We start from the raw sequence: 17,165 nt of genomic DNA, 5'->3' as shown, positions 1-17,165 counted from the left end.
ATCTGGCCAACGATGATCGTGTTTCTCCGTTGGAGAATCACCTTTCGCTCAATTAGAGAGCCGTGGATAAAATAAAGAAATCACGCGATCGATTCGCAGCGATCAACGTCGACCATTAATCTTCAGGACATTCATTTAACCATGCCAGGACTGGCAGCCCTCGTTCAATTTCCCACTAATTACATTCGTATTCGAGAGCGGAACTGGTTGTGGCACCGGTTACAGCTTAGGGAGCCGACTGCGAGTACGGCCAAACAGGTGGCAATGCTCGTTCAGGGTCTCACGGGTCTTCTAGCGGGGAACTAACGTGATTACCGCTCGTTTTTGGCTACCCGCGTACACTCGGAGTAACCGATGCACCGAACGATTCGTCGCTCGCAACCTCCTCCTCCTTCTTTCCATCGCCTCCTTATTTCCTATTTCCTGCTAACGATGGGTCGACGAATAGCCGAATGCTTGATCATCTTAACGTCGTCGACGAATCGTACGATTTCCTTTCGGCTTGTTGAACCACATAGTATACAGACAACAACGGGCTTGCGAACGAGCGCTCGCGAGCGCCGCCTGATAAATTGCTGGTCGCTAACTACGCGAATTATTCCAAGTCCCGTCGCGTTACTTCCTGAAGAACTTCACCACGGATCTCTCGAGCCAAACTCGAATTACCAGAGAGGATGCGAACGACGAGAGACGCTCAGAAATCAGCTATGCTTGTTTCGCTTTTCGAACATTTCATCGAAAAACCCGACGCGACGACACGGTGCAATTACTAAGATTTAAAAGCGATAACGCGTCACGGTTTTACGTTCTTTTCATCGGACGAACGTTCGACTTACTCGAGCAGAGACACGTTTGTTACCGAACTTTTGCTCGATGTAGTTGTTCCTGAACATCGTTTTCAGTCTTTCCACAATAACTCGGTGTATATTCGAGAAATAATTGGAGAAAAAAAAAATATCGAGCAACGGTCAAAGAGATCGTACCGTTCGTGACTAAATGGCTCGAAAGGCAGTGCAACCCAGAGAGAAATCGAGTGGTAGTGGTTGGTATTGGTGGCGGTAGATAGGCGAGTAACGTTAGGCAAGTTGGAATGTATGCGTTACATAGGGCCGCCTATTTTCCAGCCAGCCCTGAAATTATCGGCGCGGTCTGAGCGAGGTCCATTGATTACCACTGGTAATTGCCATTACAACCTCCATCTACCCTTCGCTCTCCGCGCCACTCGAGCCCGACCCCCTACTACTCTGCAACGTAGTCCCGCGAGGGCTTCGATATATCCTCTGTATCGGCATTGAAAGTCAACCGTTTTATCGAGAACGCGCCAGCAACCCTTATTCCACCGCCTACGATCGTGCGCTTCGAAGCGTGTTCTACTCGTTTCTGGATATCTCTTCGATTCGAACCGGTCGATCCGAAAATTGATTAATAGTCGCCCGATCGGAATTCTTTCTCCTTCCTCTAAAAGAAAAAACGAAAGAAATTATTGTACGTTCGGAGCAACTTTCAAAAATCCTATCGTTTTTTCTTGCCAGCCAGTTCGATACGGGACGAATGGACGGAGCTTAGTCGAATGTACGCGTATTTCTGCCGACCGTTCGCCGAGAATCGTAGCATTATTTTGGATTTGCTACAGTTTACGACCAAGCTTGATCGTTGAACGTAGATTTTTTTCCGAATAACCTACGAATAACCAACTATTCTCGTATTCGTTTCGAGTCGTCATCTCGACTCTTAGGATCCATCGCGTATACCGTAACAAAAATCCGCCAACTATTTCAACGTTTTATTTTTATTTTTATACTCTCGGCGACACGTTGACCAGAATAAAACTATCCAAACGACAATACGAGAAACGCTCGATTTCAAATATCGATATTCGATCCGTATTTTCGCTTGGCACTATCCATGGACGATCTTCGAGCGAAGTAAAAATAATATTCGCGTGAAAATTTGATCCTCGTGTCAATTACGACGTGTCCGTAAACTGTGTCGCAAGGAAACGCGTTCGTTTAAAATGTAAACGATCTTCTCCGCTTTCCGATCGCGCGATGTGTACAACCGACGTAGATACAGGCTCGTTCAAAATAGAATATCCGCGCAAAAGTAGATGCTCGAATTTCCATTCGTTCTGTTCAGTTTACGGTGAAAAATTACGCGGGGTATTTCGAGAGTTGGCCGAAGCGCGTTCGCCAAAAGGCTATGAGCGATAGGTAAAAGGAAAGAACGAACTAACCGAAGGAAGAGTAAAACGGTAGGTCGCAGCGGTGCCGTAATCTCGCTGATAAACCATCGAATACGTAGGTTGGACGTATGCAGGTAAAATCCAAAATAACGAAAAAACCGAGAGAAATATCCAGGTTGGCTTATCCGACTCCGGTCCGGGAACGAATATTCCAGGGAAAAAATATCATCCCGCTTTAATCCGCAAACGATCGTACCTACACGGTAGTCGATACTGCACGCACGGTCCATGCTTCGAACGAATTTGTTCCAAGAACACCCCTCCGAACTGACTTCCAATCATTTTACGATACTTCATCGTCCCTACTTTTTTGCGCGAGATAGTACGCGTATCGTTGCCATATGCTAATTTCTTCGTTCGTGCTTTCTAGTTGTACCACTCTGTCTATACGAAAGTTACGAAATAGCTTGGAACGATCTATTCGACGAGACGATGATCTATTTTCTTTTCGGTTTCCAGTGCCACCGGAACAGCCAACTATTCTGGATCAATGGGGCAGGATAGTGAACGGAACAGCGGGTCCCTACGAAGAGGGCGACACACCTTCCCTGACGTGTCGAGTAACCGGCGGTAAGTCTAGCAGGAAACTTGAATCCCGGAAAAAAAAACATTAAAAAGAATCCTTCCTACGCACCGTTCCGACGAAAACGTTCTTCTTGTCCATTGGCTTTAGAAAGTTTGTAGCCGTAGCTGGGTGCCGTCGAAAAAATCCCTACAGCTTTCCTTCCTTCTAAAACTCTCGAATCCGACGAAAACTCGAGATACGCGAAATTTCGGTAAACGCTCGTAACTTCCCGAAAGTTTCGTCAACTTTTTAACAACGCCATACACCAGGATTTCGAAATTTTTAGTCCGGGTAAACACGGCTCCCGTTGACCAGGGACAACCTCGAGGGGATCAAACTTTTCTCTTTTTCTACCCGGTGAATCTTATTCGAAATCGAAGATCTACAAAAGCATTGCTGCATACCCATCGAAACGTTGAAACGGTTACGTTACAATGCCGTTCATGCTCGACCACGAAATCGTTGATTATAGTTCGATCGAGAGAGATCGTGAAAAGGGCGTAGAGCGTTCTCGGGGCGGGGACGAACGAGTCAAAGCACCGGTGTCGTCGATTATTAGATCGAGCAACTTTTTATCGACGACCGAGGCTAAGTGAAAAGTTCCGCGTTCGTAAGGATGCGAGACTGGAAGAGGAAGTCCTTCGTCGAAGAGGTAGGCCAAGGATGAGGAAGGATCAAGCGTTCTCGAGCGAAGCGGTAGGGGAGGAGCTACCAAAGTAGCTAGGTTCCGGTGTTTACTTTGGCAACTGGATCTAAATTTCTGTTTATAACTGCGGCAAACTTCTTCGGCTGCCTTAAAAGATTATTTCCTCCCCTCTGCTAGCCCCTGCACCCGTTTCACTCGCTCCTGTCCGCGTTCTTCCTCTTCCGCGTCTTTCCCTTGTCTACTCGAATTTCGAATCCTCGCGAATAAATTTCGTCCTCGAGAATTCCATACTCGATTCCTGGTGAATATTAGTTTGGAAGAAATCCTGTGTTTCCGTGTAATCGATTAAAAAGTCGAACGGCGAGAAGAATAAGCGCAACACGAACAGGGGGGTTCGATAAAACGAGTCGTTGTAATTGAAAAACATTTGTTTCTTTTTTCAACCGCTCGTGCTTCGAGATCAACGCGCAAATTCCCATCCAGCAGAGAGAGTTGCTCGTGTCGGTTAATTATAGTTAATCGCTGCTGGCGTCGAAAACGCCGCGAAATATTTATCGTACAGCCCGGAGAGAAAGATAAAGCTCGCGTATTAACGCGTGTCTCGTGTAATTAACGCGACGTGTCCGCTTCAGTTTTTCGTTTCAAACGATCCCCTACAACCTCGTCCACTCGCCCACTCTTTTCCTCCCTTCCTCGTCCCGGGTTAGGTTGGACGAATGAAAATGAACGTCGAAGCGTGAACGCGTTTCACGCGTTTTTATTGCATCGTTGCATCGCGAAACTCGTAGTAAACCTCGCTGCAAATTGCGAAAGATTCGAGACAAGTAGATACCTGCCGTTCCTCAAATTTTCTCTACAAATGTCTTCGCGTATTTCTTTGCCGTACGCTACAATTTTTCGCGCAATACCGCCGCGTATAGCACAGAGATAAGTAACTATGTAAATTACGGCAGCGGGAAAGTTGAAATTCGACGTTATTAATAACTCGGTAGGAGGCAAAATGGGGAGAACGGGAAAAACGATCGAGAGAATCTTCTTTTCCCTCTTTAAGGGATGATTTACAATTAAATGAAAATTCTAGACCGGCTCGTAGGGGATCGTTTGCAGCGGTTCCGCGAGCGTATTGTTAAGGATAAGCCGATCTTCTCGATATTCAATTTATACGCCGCAGTGCGTATGATCGATGCGCGCAGCTTCGATGCAATTCCCATCGAATCTGCATACGGCAATATTCCTCGCTTCGAATTTCGATGTATTCATCGAAACGTTGGGACCGACGATGAGTATTGAATTCGTGGTCGGCCACCTCCATATTTGTACCGTAGTTATACAGTTTACGATACATCGGACCAAACGATTTTCCCGCCTTTCACGCGTATTACCTTTCTCCTCTCCTGTTCCCTCGTCCATCATCTCCCGTGCGAACGATTCGTCTTACTACGATCCGCTTCGGCTAAAGTCCATCTATCGTATGTATACGTATAACCTTTTTATTTCGTGTTAATTTCCTCGTCTATAATTTACGTTTCGGTAGCACACGGCTGAAATCTTCTTTCGCGAACGTCCGTTATACACGATTTACAACTAAGCCTAAGTCCCACCACGGCGCACCGTGTTATCTATAATTTATGGCAATAGCAGCGAGAAAATTTTACGACTCAACCTCGCTCGCTGAATTTATTGCCAATTACTTGACTTCGTGCCCGGAAAGAATCGAGGGTCCTTCCTCTCTCAAGGATGTACACGCGCGTAAAGGCGAAGCGTTTCATCCCGTATCTCTGACCGCGCGTATCGCGCAAAGATCTTCCTCTCTTTCGCACGATATCTATGTATATCGCGAAAGCTCAACGTCCCTTTCTCCCTAACGCATACGCCGCGAAATCTACCTAAGCGAATTTGTATTTTCTCTGCTTCGTTTCTCTCTTTTTTTCCTTCTATTTTTTTGTAACGCGCGATATCGGTAAAATATCGGCCGCGAACGGTGCGAAGAGAAACCATCTTCCGAAAAACGGTGACACGTATAGAAAGCAGAAAAAAAATTGATCGTTGTCGGTCATCGAGTACACCGCAACGAGCCAGTTTACTCGAATAATTGTCCGATGGCTGGAGAGAGCCATGGAACCGAAGAGTACAGTCTCTCTCCTTTCTTTCGTGTTGGTTTTTCTTTCGCGTCATCGAGCCCGATGCACTTTGCCTATTTCCCCCGGGTGTACGCATATAATGTCTCGGGATCGCAATCTGTCGTTGGCGTATTGGCCAAGTGCAGGGAATGTTTATTTTTCAATCCTCCGCGCGGAACCGGAACTCGCACCGCCATAAAAGATATTAAAAATTATCGGAGAACGAGGCGGGCTAAGGGGATGTTTCGAAAGCGGGTTAACTAGGCGCTGACTGTAGGATTTCGAATAACTCGAAGCGTTATCGGTAGCGAATGTTCGAACGCGGCGTAAACGATCGAAAAGCAGAAATCGCCGTTGCAATTGTATCGGAAAGGAAAACAGGTTGCGTCTGGTCGAGCAGAGGGAGGCAACGAGAAGTCGACTTATCGACGCTTAACCGATAATCCTGAATCAAGAGGTCCTGAATCAAGCTACCGACAAAACGAAGAGAGCCCGGAATCGGCCGGAGCTCTCGAATAAAGGGGCCACCGAGTCGAAGGAGGAAATCTGGCAAGGATCTGGAGCGGTAGGCGACTGGTATTTGCCTTAAGTAGAGTTCGAACCGCTGGTAAACTTGTTAGATGTGGGCGAGTAGCTACGGACCGACCTTAATCCGGCAAGATATCGTCCGGTATCCGCGGATTAAAATCCGTACTTTAGAGCTCCCTACCGAACAGATAGCGGCACGGTGTTGTCGTCGTTTTAAAGGGTGAGCTTGGAAGGGAGTTCGAATATAATCGGACAGTTAAAGTCAACGCCAGGGGCGTAGCGAAGCTATTCCCAGACCTAACCTAAACCGAAGCTAAACCCGGACCTCCCTTTCCACGACCACGCCAACCACCGTCGCCTCGTCCTAAGGTCGACCCTCCGAGTACTCGAGCAAACGGGCTCACGGTCGAATCGCGGAAAGAGGCTGACACGAATCAACCAGTTTACGCTTACATCGCTTCAACGTATTATCCTGGCCACGGTTTTCCAATTATTCGTCACGTATCGGTTAGGTAGCGTCGCCGACAAAATTTTTCCTCGTTACCGCGTGAGCAAGGAAACGCGAGAAAAGAGCCAAACGGGAAAACGAGCAGAGAGAGAGAACGAGACGGTTAAAATGCAATCTAGATCGAGAAGCATCGTGAATAACAACGACTCGAAACTAATCTAAGGGCGCTTCCATCGGAGATCAAGCTTGCAATTTCAAGTGTCGCGGCGATGTTGCGTCGAGCCTGATTAAATTGCGATTCCAGCATCGTACGCCATCGTGAATAACAATGAAAGGACAAACGCGAGTTCTGCGATGTCCTTTACGCTCTCCTACTTATAAATCACGGACAGGATTTCGTTTTACGTCGCCGTTTCTCCAAAATAATCAACTTGGATCGATTTATACCTAGAATTATTCCAATGAAATTACTCTAATGCATGCGTACATCTCCTTTTAATTTCTACTCGAGTAAATGCTTTGTCAAATAATTTTGCAAACTGTTGCTGACATTTTCATTCGAACTTTCTGACACGAAAGAACTTTTTCTTAAGTACAATGCTACCTTAGCCCGCCGCCGTAGGAAAACTTTTTCTCGTTCTCTACAAATGTCGGATTTACTTCGCTTTTATGAAAACAGCCGCAATACGGAGAAACAAATATTGCGATAAAAAACGAAGGATTATCCGATATCTCGTTTAATAGAGATCTCGATCGTGCATCGAGTTATCGGTGAAACATGGAAGAATCGCTCGTCCTTAAAAGACAATTCGGTCGTTCACCTCCATGGGTGAGTACATACTTCATCGAACTGATCTAAACGTTAATTGGACCGATATTGTCTCGTGACTCGTGTCGCGGAACACCGTCGATATTAGTTAGATGTTTAACAGAATCCGCGATACCAATTACTAGCCAGTATTTAATAGCTAAATCATGTCCGATCTCTATTGATCAACGAATTAAAACACCCTCGGAAGAAGAGGTTCCTGCTTTGGAATAGCCAAGTGGCATTGGTTTTTTCGCGCTTTTTATGATTTCTCACCCATTACCAGCGGCTAGCCGACTCTTATAACCCACGGTATATCATTCGAGCCATTTTATCACCTTAACCGGCAGCTTTCTCCAACGAAAATATGCATCTAGCCACGGAGCCGAGTATTATTCGGCTCGAGGTAGATATGTAAATCCGTGATATAATACGAAGTCTATTCACGAAGCGTTCCGTCGAATGGAACTCGATACGATATATCCTTCGATATCCTCTTCGAACCATTTATTTTTCGATAAACGTTACTTTCTGCGAAGCACGTAGGATCGCGGAAAAGGGCGACCGGTTAAAGAGATCGCCTAGCCACCCTACACCGGCCTAACCCACCCCGTGGCGAGCTGGCCAAACCCTTATTTATCATTCGAGGCAAGTGCACCGTTCAGATTCTCTGCTAACACGCAATCGATTCGACGATTTTATACGCTATACGAACGCGTGCATAATATTTACCCGTTATTTCTAACTATCGTTTATATACGTAGTTTACTTCGGAAATATGCGCACGCGTTAACGAGTTTTCTCACGTTCAGTGTCAATAATACGGAACGGCGAGTCATTAAGTATGTAGCGGCAAATTTTTATTGGCGGATTACGTGACGGAACTTGAGAACCGATTACGTAGAAGGTACACGCGATATTTACGCGATATACATATGTATGTACGACAGGAAGGAAGTAGCTTGATTTTTGCACGATCGAAAAGTTGTGAAAGTATACGCGACGAAACGAAAAAGCGATACGAGTTTAATCAGAAGCGTCGAAGATAGACTTTAATAATGTGTCTCGATACTGTAAGAAAATTGAAAACAGAAAGAGAAACGAATTAGTGGACAGTATACCCGATGAGTGTACGATCTCCAGACAGTATTCGCGCCGTTCAGAAATCACGGAGAAAAATCGTGCGGTCGTAGTATCGGAGTTTTTAATATTTCAGCCGCTTTGATCCGTCCTTCCGTTCGTTCGTCGTCCTGTAATTGATATTTATCGATCCTCCCGGAGGAACGAAGCTTCGCGACTATAACGCTTGGTTATCGAAGCGACCGGCATCGAACCGAAGCCAGAAAGTCTGCCGGTTTTTGTCTGGAGCACCGCATCCAAAACTCTGGGGTATCGGCTAATTTAAAAGTTCTCGAGAACTCATCTAGCCTTTAGTAGCTTCGCCGAAGCTCGTCCCACCCTCTTGTGTTTATACTACCCCCCCTCGCCGTCCTGTCCACTCGCGAGCCTCGTCCTTACACTCCTCTCCGCTTCTGTTTCCACTTTGCTTCCCCGGAAGAACCGTTCAAAGTCTTTCTCTTCTCTCTCGACCACTATCCACGAGTCGTTACGCTTCGTACGAGCCACGATTTACTCCGCTTTGGAGGCCGAGACCGGATGTGTTAGTAAATCTTCCGGAAGACTCGTCGCGTTCGATCGAGTTCTTCCAAAATGAGTGCTGAACTTTCTCGAAAAATTGCAAACTGCATACGTATTAAACGAAACTCTTATGATTTGTTTCGCAGGAAAACCGGAGCCTATGGTTCGATGGTTAGTCAATGATCAGGTGAAGGACGAAGAGTACGAGAAGAACGCTGGCGACGTTATAGAGAACAGGTAAAGAGATGTTTGTACTTTTTATTCGACCGAAAGAGTCGTGTTTTAAATAGAAAGAAATAATCGTAACCACGATTCCTCTCTAATTTTTCTCAGGTTAAACTTGCAACCGATCACCCGATCCGATCTCGGATCGAATTTCACCTGTCAGGCACGAAACACGGACCTGATAGAGCCAAAGGAGTCTTCGATTAGCCTGGAGCTGAATCGTGAGTAATGAATCTTAATTATCGCTTATTAATTATCGTTATAAATTCGCAGTCGTTGCATCGTGCATTCTATTTTTGTGTAATCGGTGGGCATAGACGGAAAGGGAAAAGGAGAACATAACGTTAAAACGTTAAAAGGTAAAAGGTGGGAGGAAACGAGCAATTGGCCGAGGTCGAGAGGCCCATAGGCGGTGGCGGATGTCGTTAAAAGAGGAATGAAATAAAGACAAGAAGTAGATACAAATTCTTATCGCGTGGCTAACAAATCAGAAGCCTCCACCCCGAGCCTATCTTGTCCCGCATTAACGATAAGATCTACGAGACGGTGCGCGGTGCGGTGCGGCGAAACTGGGCCAACATCCTTTTGCTCCCTCGCCGCTGTGAATCGCCTTTAAGGGAAGATAAGGCAAGATAAGGACGAGAAATATATTAAATCCAAGCCTGGAGCCCCACCTTCGCTCATCCATCCTAACCTCTCCTACCTTCTAAGCTAAGAAGCCACGAAAGCGAGCTATAACCTCCGAGCTTTCGCGAAATTAGAATTGTTCGTTAACTCGTGACCGTCCTATAGGACGAAACGGCGCGGTGGGATACTAATTTCGCGGGTAAACTGAAAAATTCATGGATCAATAATCTAGCAGCGAAGACTCGGTCTTGCCGAAAGCGAGCATGGTTGTAACGACAATGACGAGGGAAAGAAAGTCGAAGCGAAGACGATTCGCCAAAGCCCGGAAGGCCTTTCCGTTCCGATCCCCCAGTCTCGAGCTCGTCTTCGACGAATAAACGAACCAACAATTTACGGTAACGGCTCCTGCTGCTCGATCTTCGTCGGTCGACACGCGTTCGTCGTAACTATCTCCTTGCGAGATCACCTCGAGAACGACGTTCGATCATCTTTCGAACTCGATCTTTCGATCGCGTATCGCATCGGCTTCTATCGCGTTTCCGTGTATCGAGTCGCGTCGTGTCGCCACGCGTCTCCTCCTCTCGTTGTTGTTCGTCGTTCCGTCATCTACCTGCTACGAACTCCGCGAAAAGGACAGCGACACCGAGCTGATTGATCGGCGCCGAATGATCGGTGCTTCCGAAAGTCACGAAATTTTCGGCGAAACGGACGACGAAATTGAAGACCCGTTATTGGTGAACGAGAACACCCATCATAGCGGCGAACGAAAATAAAAAAAAAAAGTCCAAAGCGCTTCGTGCGCAGCGACAACGAAACGAGCGGAGAGAGAGAGAGAGAGAAAGGTTCGGTGTACGATACAAGAAGGAGGAAGACATCGCTAAAGCGAACAAAGATAGAAAGAGATTGATCGATGCTCGCTCTTTGATTTTCGCGACCTGGACCAAGTGACCATGCATCGAGCGTGTATTCATCTCATGGCTGCTGGAACGAAAAACGAATGAGAAATTAAAAAAAAAAAAAAAAAATACTCTGAACGATGACGAGGCAAACCATTGGATCGGTGGGCCAACGGGCATAGAAGGTCGACGAGATTGCGGACAATCGAAAAGGATGGCGATTCTGGAAATCGGACGGATGAAATTTTCGCGCGGGGACGCACGAGTTTACTGTTCGTCGAACAATTACTTGCGCAACGATTTCTCGGAAAACTTACTTCGTGACGGACTAGAGTCGAACTAACGATATTCCATAAAGACGATCGAAAACAGTGAAAGTTCGAAGTTGACATTTGGAAGAAAAAGGATTTTCGCTAAATCGGAGCGAAGCAGTAAACGGGAAGAGAAATATCGAAACTCATTATAGCGGCTGGTAGGAGGCGAACAAAGCCGAGCCAACGTACACGAACGCGTTTTCATAGTTTTCATATTTCACGCGCGAATGGATCGTATCTGGCCGGTATTGGCCAATTGGAAACGCGAATTTATCGTCCGTCAAAGCGATCGTCGCCTCGGCCGTAACGCGAGAACGACTATCGTTCCGAGCGTTTACACACGACCCGGAAAAATCAATGTTTACCACGAGTAATGATCGGTTATCCAGCTGAAACTCGGCAAGAAATCGGCAAATATCCTCGTGACGCTGCTGTAGCGATGCCTACGCTCGTCGCTTTTTTCGATCCGAAAACAAACGGAGTTTCGAGGTATCGATAAGCACGTACCATACCTATCGACACGGACGAATCTCCGTTTCGATTTTTCTCGTTGGCAAGTTCGATAATGACAAATGACTGGCAATTGACCCGTCGAAACTTTACCGCGTTAAATCGGCCGCACAATTTGCATCGAACTCGCGTAGACCCAGCTCGTTTATCCGCCTTAATTATCGGTTCGCTTTAATTATCGCGCCCGATTAGCGTCATCGGTCCGCGTGATTGCGGGACTCGCTGATTCGAAAAAAACAGGACGGAGGAGAGGCATTATGTCGTTCGGCTAACGACGCGACTCGTTCGAAATCGAAACGATTTTTCATCGATCGGACCGGATACGTACTCGTCTACCTGGTACACGCTACGTATCCCCCTGTGTTAGTCCGGTGTTTCGAACGAGTAGCCACTGCTCGCGAGTAGAAAGCGTTTTCGTTTCGATTTTTCTGCGCATAACGAACCTTGTCGATTTACAGTGAAACCTTTGACGGTGATGATAAGAAGGCCGGGGAGAAAAGGAGTCGGAAACGAATCTCTGCTGGCAGGAAAACGATACGAGGTGGAATGCGAGACCACGGGTTCGAGGCCGCCGGCGGTGATCACTTGGTACAAAGGACGAAGAAGACAACTAAAGCACACCACGGTGAGAGAAAATCTTCTAATAAATAGCTAATTTGTCTTCTCTTTCGATTTTCGACCACTCGTTTTTCCCCCGTTCCCTTTTCTCCTGGTTTTATTGAAGAATCTCGAGCGACCAGAACTCGTACCGCAAAAATTTCCTGGCCGACAGTTTAACCGAATAGAGTGGTCGGTTTGGTTCGAAACGAAAAAAATGGTTAACGTCGCTAGTCGAAAATATTATTTCGCAGTTGTCCGTCGATAGCTAAGCATTATTCGGTCGACTGGAATCCGATAATCCGTTCGTTATCGTTTGCTAATTATTAGCGAATCGCCTTGACGGAATTTGCCGCGTCCCGGTGGCGGAACAAAAGGCAACCACGGCATTTAATTAACAGCTAAGCTGCTTATTATAGCCGGTGCCGCGTTGGTCCCGGTGCTTGTTAATTAACCTGACCCGTTCTCGAGGGCTGGACGCTAGCTGGCTAGCTAGCTAGGATGAAATACGGTAACGCGTGCTGACACTAAGGTATTTCAATTTCACTTCCTTGAAATTTAAATCAGAATGTCTCGTAAATTACGTCTGTTGCCCGCTTCCGAAGCTTAATGCTCTTGCTCGTAAACCGAGATAGCGGCACTCCGGTGAAGCTCGATTAATCTGACGAAATTTTTAGTATCGTTCGACCGCGAAATTGCGAACGGTATCTGCTCGTGAATCTCGATCATCCTGGAACGCTTTCGATCGTTTTGCTCGCGTTCGAGCCGACTCGATACACAGCACTCTTTCTAAACGGTACAACCTTGAAAGCTGTTTATTTCGGAATTTCACCTCGTTTTCGCATTCGTTGAAATACCTCGTGGTGGAGCCTCGGCGAACGCGGTATCGCGACTGATTAAACTAACAAAAGCAATCCGTATGTAACGAATCTGCGCGATTCCCGACGAGAACTATGCAACGATTCCTCAACTGCTGGACAAAAGAGCTATTCGAGGACAGTAGCTAAATCGTGGCCAGTTCGATTTTCCGCTACTGCCTCGAACAGAGTTACGAGAAAAGAGAGAGAGAGGGGAAAAAGGAAAATCAAAGACAGATAGAGTCGCGTCGAAAGAGGTCCGTAGTGTCTCGGTAGAGGTAGACAGAAAAGGATATATCCATCGAGAGTAGGAAACAGACGAGGAGGAGGAAAGGTTGAAAAGGTCGAAACGCTCCGGGGAACCGATAACTATACCCCTTGGCGTCGAATCTTTCCCTCGGGAAAGCTTCTCAAGGCGTAGAAACAGAGTCGAAGCGATGGAAAAGACGAAGAGAAGAGGACGAAAACGAACCGGTGGGACAGAAGTAGAAAGAGGTTAGGTTGGGTTAGGTCTGCTCGAAACGGATTGGATTCGAAGTCGACAGCTTTCGGGGTCGCGTCCGATTGTATGAGCAATGAAAAGAGAAGAAGTGGTTGCGCCGGATAGATGGAGGTCAAAGGGGGGCGGTTGAAAGGTACGATCGGTGCTTTCGAGGAGAGTCGATTGAATTAAGCAACCACACCTGTCGACTCCAGATATTTTCATTGGCGCCATGCTAATTGCCAATTAAGCGATCCCGATTTCGACGATTTCGAACCCACTTCGCGCCGCGCCCCTATACGATCCTATACAAAAACGCGAGCTAACCATTTTTTCCAAACCTTTGCCGAATTATTCGACACGCGTGTTTTTAACCCGAAATCGAACCAACGAACATAATATTCTCTTACTCGCGACGCTTCGTCTAAATCCTAGCTTTCTTGCTAGTGCGCGAACATTCGAGTCTCGATTTCTGCGAACCGAGAACGAAACGAGAAAAATCAATTTATTCGATTTTAAAAAGAACGATTCTCCTCCGAGAAAAACGAGTTTCTCGCTCGATCCAGCAACATTGTTATACGACATTGATTCGTTCTTTCCTTTTCGATCTTTCGTTCTTTCCTTTATTTGTAACCTCGGATACAATACGTTTCTCGTTATGCTCGTTAATTTCTCGCGTTTCGATGTTTGCGTATCCCCATCAAAAAGCTGCACCATCAAATTTATCGAGAGTTCGGCGTTTAAACAGAAATTATTTGTCATTATTGATTTTCCAAACTATGTACCTTAATATTTTTGTTCGATCGTAACATCGATTTTTACGCGTTGCAAATTAATTATATTTATGTCTCGGTAAAGAAGGAAAATTATTCGTTTACTAGCACGACCACACGAGTACGGGGATAATAGCAAGCGAAAAAAAGAAAAAATTGTGTGTTCGGTAAACGGAATTATGGAAAGTAAGCAAAAATCAAGCGACACTTTCGCGAAAGGATTTACTTCGGTTGTCCGGACCGTTCGAAATTTATCGAGCACGGAAAAATAACGAGCTTGGTACGATTCGAGACGCGCCGTAGATCCGGCTATGAATATGCCGTATTTTGGAGGATTCGATATAGAAAAGGCTGTTCGATCCGTTAAACGGCGCAATGCGAGCCTCTGATATTCGACGTTTCCAATAATACACTCGCGAAAGCACCGATATTGCCTTCGAAATCAACCTGCCACAATACATTGCGTAACACAAAATTCCACTTTTTGTCCTTCACGCATCGCGAAGGACAGCATTGTCCTATCGCGCTTTTAAACACAGGTAGACTCGATATTCTTCTATTCCTGAAAAATTCTAAAATAAACATACGCATTTGTAGATGTAAAATTTGGAATATCGATAAAGTACAGGAAGAGTATTTAACCGAGCCATACAGTTTCATAGAGGAAAAGAGGAAAAGAGAAAGACTGACACAGAACCGATGAATTCTGGTGGATTCGAAAGCCATAACTACCAGTTTCCCGGCAAACTCCGCGATGCGTTACAAAGTTAGAAGCCCTTTTAGCTGCTTCCGAAAGCAGAGCGCGAAAATCGGCGTCTAGGTCGATGGGAATATTCGATACTCGCCGATAATGTACGTAAGCAGTGTGTCGGAGCGCGCGTTTCCGTCGGTTCGCCGGAATACCAAGCGAACGAGAGTTAAGCCGCTCTCACCAGTCTGTACGAAACATTTCACCCGACTTCCAGCCGTCAATGGTCCAACACGAGGCGCGATCGAAACTCGAATTCGTATTAGAAATTGTTTGTCCGATATTAGACAGAAACGATTACGCGTCGCAGAAATTTCATTCGATAAAAATTGAATAGATTCCCGTTACGTTATCGGATGGTCGCGAGCCCCCGAAGCCGCCAACCTAACCGATCGACTGTCGCTTCTGTTTTCCTCGTTGCAACGATCATTTAGCTAGCGGAAAAGAGAAAAATCAGGTGTTCCGGAATTCATTAAAATTCCCTGCGTTCCTCGAATATTCGATGCGAGACAAGGAGTTGTTCCATCGGTGAATCTTCACACGTATCTGGTCGGTGGGTCGTCAAAGAATTTTAATTTCACCGCATAAAAGTTAGATGGAAGCAGGTTCCAACAGCCGGGCGGTAGCCTCGTCACGGAAACACGACGGCTGTTTTGCTCGAATTAGAATTCAGCCGCGTTTCCATCGGTGTCTGTCGTTTACCCCGTTAATCAGCCCGTACAGCAAAGTCTTGGTCTATGCGCAGGAACAGAGAAGGACGGAGGACTCGGTGAACAGCGAACAGGAAGCTTTGCGAGACTGTTGCCGGACGGATAGAGTTAAGCGTTCTGGCCAGGGCTTGTTAATCAACTACGCGAAATTAATTAGGACCGCGTGTCAACCTGTACCAGACAACGCGTCGTTTCTGATTCCGGATTATCGATAATCTGACCATCTCGTACTCGGCTTCCGGTAATTTGTCGCGTACAGGAAGGAAAAAGAGATAAACGAGCGAGAAGGGAGGACGCGGAAGGTACCTCCTTAAAATTCCTCTTGGCACGACCTTTAAGCGTCGGATAATAAAATATAACCTCGTAGCGAGGCTTTGCGCCGCGAGAAGAAGAGGTCTATCCCGGGAAACGAGGAGGCCGCCGCGGCCAAGCTAACAGAGAGATATTAACGTAAGCAGGTCCTACGAGCGACGGAACACGTACGCCGTTTCTATCGCGTTACCATCCTGATTATCCTATAGTCATCCGAGACTGTCTTTAACCGTTCGTCGTTCCGTCCCGTCGCGTCCTATCGTGTTACGTGGACTCGGCTAGAAAGCGTTTCGTTAGCGACCAGATAACTACGATAGAACACCTGTATTATCCTTATTCCCCGTTCTCTCGAGACGTCCCCTTAAGAGCGTACAAACATTTCGAAACGAAATATCGCGAAACCTTTCAACCTTGCTTCCCTCTTACGTCTTTTCTCCTTTTATTCGTCGCTCGAATTCGTTTCCTACGAATTTTATCGAAAGTTATCGACCGACGAGAATACGAATTATTTGTCGAAAACCGTTGTACCGTGTCCTTAATCCGATATGCCCATCGTTTTCGATTTCGTTTCGACGCGGCGCGGCGGTCGAATACGATGAGCGAAAGCCAACGTCGTATCGCCAGTGAATTTTGTACGCGTAATGGAATAATCTGTTAATACTGGCACGCATTAAACGTGTTCGTAAAGCGCTCGAACTCGAGGGTATTCGACGGAACTCGACGAATTAAGTAAAAGATATCAGAGACGCGAGAGAAGAAGAAAGCTCGTCCAAGCGAAGAAAGTTTAGGTTGGAGCCGAACGCGGTATCGAGTGACGCGCTTTGAAACGAAATACCGAGGGGGTCGCGGCGGTTTTTTTGGTAGCGTCGGTACCGGTCGGCGTCGCTGGGAAAATAAATGGAAAAACAGGGTGCAACGGTACGCGGCGTGGCGCGACGCGACGCTAAAATCTCGCGTCAGAAGCTGGTGCTGGTTGCCGGTAAAATTCACGCTCGGTGGAATCCGGCGCGGTGGGGCGGCGCTCTCTTTAGAAAGGATTCCAGCAACGGCGTTAGCAGGACTCCGGGTCCTTTCGAATCCGGGCTAGCAGCACGAATGAATTTCCAGCAGATGTTGCCAA

At 46.6% G+C, this 17,165-nt stretch overlaps 1 protein-coding gene across 1 annotated transcript in view; it reads left to right on the top strand.

The window, feature by feature from the left end:
• The window catches only part of LOC100881476 (kin of IRRE-like protein 1), a 239,048-nt gene that overhangs the window by 190,183 nt on the left and 31,700 nt on the right, over positions 1–17,165 (top strand). Inside the window, exons 4-7 of the mRNA XM_076536363.1 lie at positions 2,702–2,812; positions 9,142–9,232; positions 9,329–9,441; positions 12,026–12,192. Coding sequence (XP_076392478.1) covers positions 2,702–2,812; positions 9,142–9,232; positions 9,329–9,441; positions 12,026–12,192 — 482 coding nt within the window. The remainder of the gene's footprint in view (positions 1–2,701; positions 2,813–9,141; positions 9,233–9,328; positions 9,442–12,025; positions 12,193–17,165) is intronic.

Source organism: Megachile rotundata, chromosome 10, assembly GCF_050947335.1.
Source record: "Megachile rotundata isolate GNS110a chromosome 10, iyMegRotu1, whole genome shotgun sequence".
Lineage (NCBI taxonomy): Eukaryota > Metazoa > Arthropoda > Insecta > Hymenoptera > Megachilidae > Megachile > Megachile rotundata.
The sequence above is the reverse complement of the archived record's forward strand: the minus strand, read 5'-3'. Positions and strand labels throughout refer to the sequence as shown.